Here is a 2,906-nt window from a genome sequence, read left to right on the forward strand (position 1 = left end):
AAAACAAAACTATGTTTAATATTCATATTCACACAGAATCTCTGAGGGGAGCCAGGGTAGTGGTGACCGGCTGCAGTTCCGGTATCGGAGAACAGATGGCGTATCACTACGCCGGGTTTGGAGCCAGAGTTCTCATTACAGCCAGGAGAGAGGGAAGGTTGAAGGAGGTAAGTGTAGGAAGATGGTTCATGGTTCAACTGCGCATGAGTTATAGTTGAGCTAAGATGAAGGACCTGGGAGCCCAGGAGGCCATCTATGTAGCAGGAGACATTATTTCTGGTCCATCCTGTATTTGTCCAGGTTGTAGCTAAGATGAAGGACCTGGGAGCCCAGGAGGCCATCTATGTAGCAGGAGACATTATTTCTGGTCCACCCTGTATTTGTCCAGGTTGTAGCTAAGATGAAGGACCTGGGAGCCCAGGAGGCCATCTATGTAGCAGGAGACATTATTTCTGGTCCATCCTGTATTTGTCCAGGTTGTAGCTAAGATGAAGGACCTGGGAGCCCAGGAGGCCATCTATGTAGCAGGAGACATTATTTCTGGTCCACCCTGTATTTGTCCAGCTTGTAGCTAAGATGAAGAACCTGGGAGCCCAGGAGGCCATCTATGTAGCAGGAGACATTATTTCTGGTCCATCCTGTATTTGTCCAGGTTGTAGCTAAGATGAAGAACCTGGGAGCCCAGGAGGCCATCTATGTAGCAGGAGACATTATTTCTGGTCCATCCGGTATTTGTCCAGGTTGTAGCTAAGATGAAGAACCTGGGAGCCCAGGAGGCCATCTATGTAGCAGGAGACATGGGGAAACCAGAGGACTGTGAGAGGACCATTCAAACAGCAAAGGAAAAATTTGGTTTGTGTCCAAAATTAGTTTTCGATTTGACTTCATCAAATATCTTTTTTGTACATTCTGAGTCTAATTTATTGAGAGGCTGGTTACAGGTCGTGTATCATATGACTGGACAAACATATATGTTTACAGAAAAGCATAATCAACAATACACAAAATAAACATAGTACATGTATACAAATGTGTAAAACGTAAGCTAACCGGGTATACGCAGAGTAAACTTCTTTTCATTTCTTTGACAGGGGTGGTAATGGTATTGTCTATTGAAGACAAAATTTAGAACCTCGTTTGCTGTTGACATGAAAATACATTTGTTTGCTTCCAAAGGTGGTTTGGACTATCTAGTTATAAACCACGCGAGCTTGAGTACATTAAAGAAGAAAAACAAGAGTCCATTTTGGGACGGTGACATGGATATCCTGCATGCTGAGGTAACCACCAACTACAACAGCTACATCCAGCTGGCATCACTGGCACTACCGCTTCTTCACAAGACAAACGGCAGTCTGGTCATTGTCGGCTCAATGGCTGGTAAAGAACATTTTATTTCAAACCTACCACACTGTTGGCATGCCCTTTAGATGTCTTTGCTCACAAGCGCAATGGCCTCCTGGGGTTTGTGCTTTCTCTGCATGCATGCAGATGTACAGTAATTAGTCAGTTTCCTGTGAAAGATGAAACATAGCACTTCCCAAGTTGATTTGATTGTATGGATCAAACCCTCTGGAACAAAAGTCAGAACATTACCATGACATATCACAACAAATCTTAGGGGAAGCCTGAATGAAACTGAACTATTCGACTGCATTTTCTTAATTCGTTCTTGACCTCGTTCTACAGGAAAGATTGCGAGTCCTTTTTCCACTTTCTACGCGGGCACTAAGTTTGCCCTGGATGGATTTTTCACCTCCTTGCGTCAGGAGTTGGTAATGCAGGGTGTCAACGTTTCCATCACGTACTGTGTCATTGGCTTAGTGGACACTGGCCTGCCAGCAAAATTCAAAGAAGTAAGTCATTCTTGATATGTGATGAGGAATCAAAATTATTACAATGTACAACTTTGCTTTTCCAAATGTAATCAAGAGGTCAAAGAACTCATTTATGGTTTCTTGTCGCTCTTGCATAAATTTGTTCACAGTTCCTAGATTATGCAAATAAGCTAGATTTCGATTAATATCACACATGCACATTCATTATTTCCTCTTCAAAGAATACCACAAGCACATGGGAAATGTATGACTTCGAAAATAATGCCTTCCGCGGATAAACTGATTGGCCACATGACCAGGACTGTCTGTCAGCTGTCAGTCAAAGTTGATGAGTAATTTCACTACCACTTAACACTATTTCCTGCCGGTCGTGCAACTCTGACCTTTTCCCACACCTTCTTGTCACTCTGTGGTGATACATGGTTACATCATATCATATACATTTTCTAGCATAAATTAGCCCAACCAGACAGCCATACCAAAAACAATACCTTTGTACACATAGGTACACAATGACTTTTACATTTATCACTGTTCATTTGAATAGTATCTTGTCTTTACTATATCACATTACCGGCACTTGTCTCATAGATGTTCGGCTTTCTTATGGACATCCCAGCGGCACCACCTTCGGACTGTATGGAGCGCCAACGGTGTCAAAAGAAGAAAAATCGTCGCGAGGAAAGAAAACGCGGAGAGAGATAAAAGAAACCGCGCGAGAGGAAATAAACTACACCCGTCAGAGGGAAAACAAAAGAGGGCGCGAGAGGAAAAACGGACATTTGGTGATGGATGGGAGTAAATGCTTAAACAACGTTACTGATGACTTGGATATCATAGATTACCTCTGACAGCATCTCTCTCTGTGTGTGTGTGTTTGTTTGTTTGTATGTATATGTGTATGTATGTGAGTATGTATCATGTATGTGTGTGTGCGTATGTGTGTGCACGTGTGTGTGTTTTGTGTTCATTTGAACGCATAAGTAAAATTGTTAAACAGAATCGCTACCCCAGCATTGCACATGTACATTTGCCAGTCTAAGTATACTATGTAGACATCACTTTCAT

At 42.5% G+C, this 2,906-nt stretch overlaps 1 protein-coding gene across 1 annotated transcript; it reads left to right on the plus strand.

Annotated features, from left to right (window-relative positions):
* Nucleotides 1-224: 224 nt before the first annotated feature.
* LOC118408806 (hydroxysteroid 11-beta-dehydrogenase 1-like protein) lies at nt 225-2,543 on the plus strand. Its single transcript, XM_035809662.1, has 4 exons — nt 225-852; nt 1,177-1,380; nt 1,690-1,856; nt 2,430-2,543. The coding sequence occupies exons 1-4, from the start codon at nt 753-755 to the stop codon at nt 2,541-2,543; spliced, it is 585 nt and encodes a 194-aa protein (XP_035665555.1). The 5' UTR covers nt 225-752.
* Nucleotides 2,544-2,906: the final 363 nt, after the last annotated feature.

The sequence above is a fragment of the Branchiostoma floridae genome, unplaced genomic scaffold, assembly GCF_000003815.2.
Source record: "Branchiostoma floridae strain S238N-H82 unplaced genomic scaffold, Bfl_VNyyK Sc7u5tJ_428, whole genome shotgun sequence".
NCBI classification, from domain to species: Eukaryota; Metazoa; Chordata; class Leptocardii; order Amphioxiformes; family Branchiostomatidae; genus Branchiostoma; species Branchiostoma floridae.

Excerpts from the sequence above, each read along its gene's own strand:
- LOC118408806 (XM_035809662.1), top strand. The coding sequence starts at position 753 with ATGAAGAACCTGGGAGCCCAGGAGGCCATCTATGTAGCAGGAGACATG. Across the intron at positions 1,381-1,689 it reads CATTGTCGGCTCAATGGCTG|GAAAGATTGCGAGTCCTTTT; the intron begins GTAAAGAACATT and ends CTCGTTCTACAG. Across the intron at positions 1,857-2,429 it reads TGCCAGCAAAATTCAAAGAA|ATGTTCGGCTTTCTTATGGA; the intron begins GTAAGTCATTCT and ends CTTGTCTCATAG.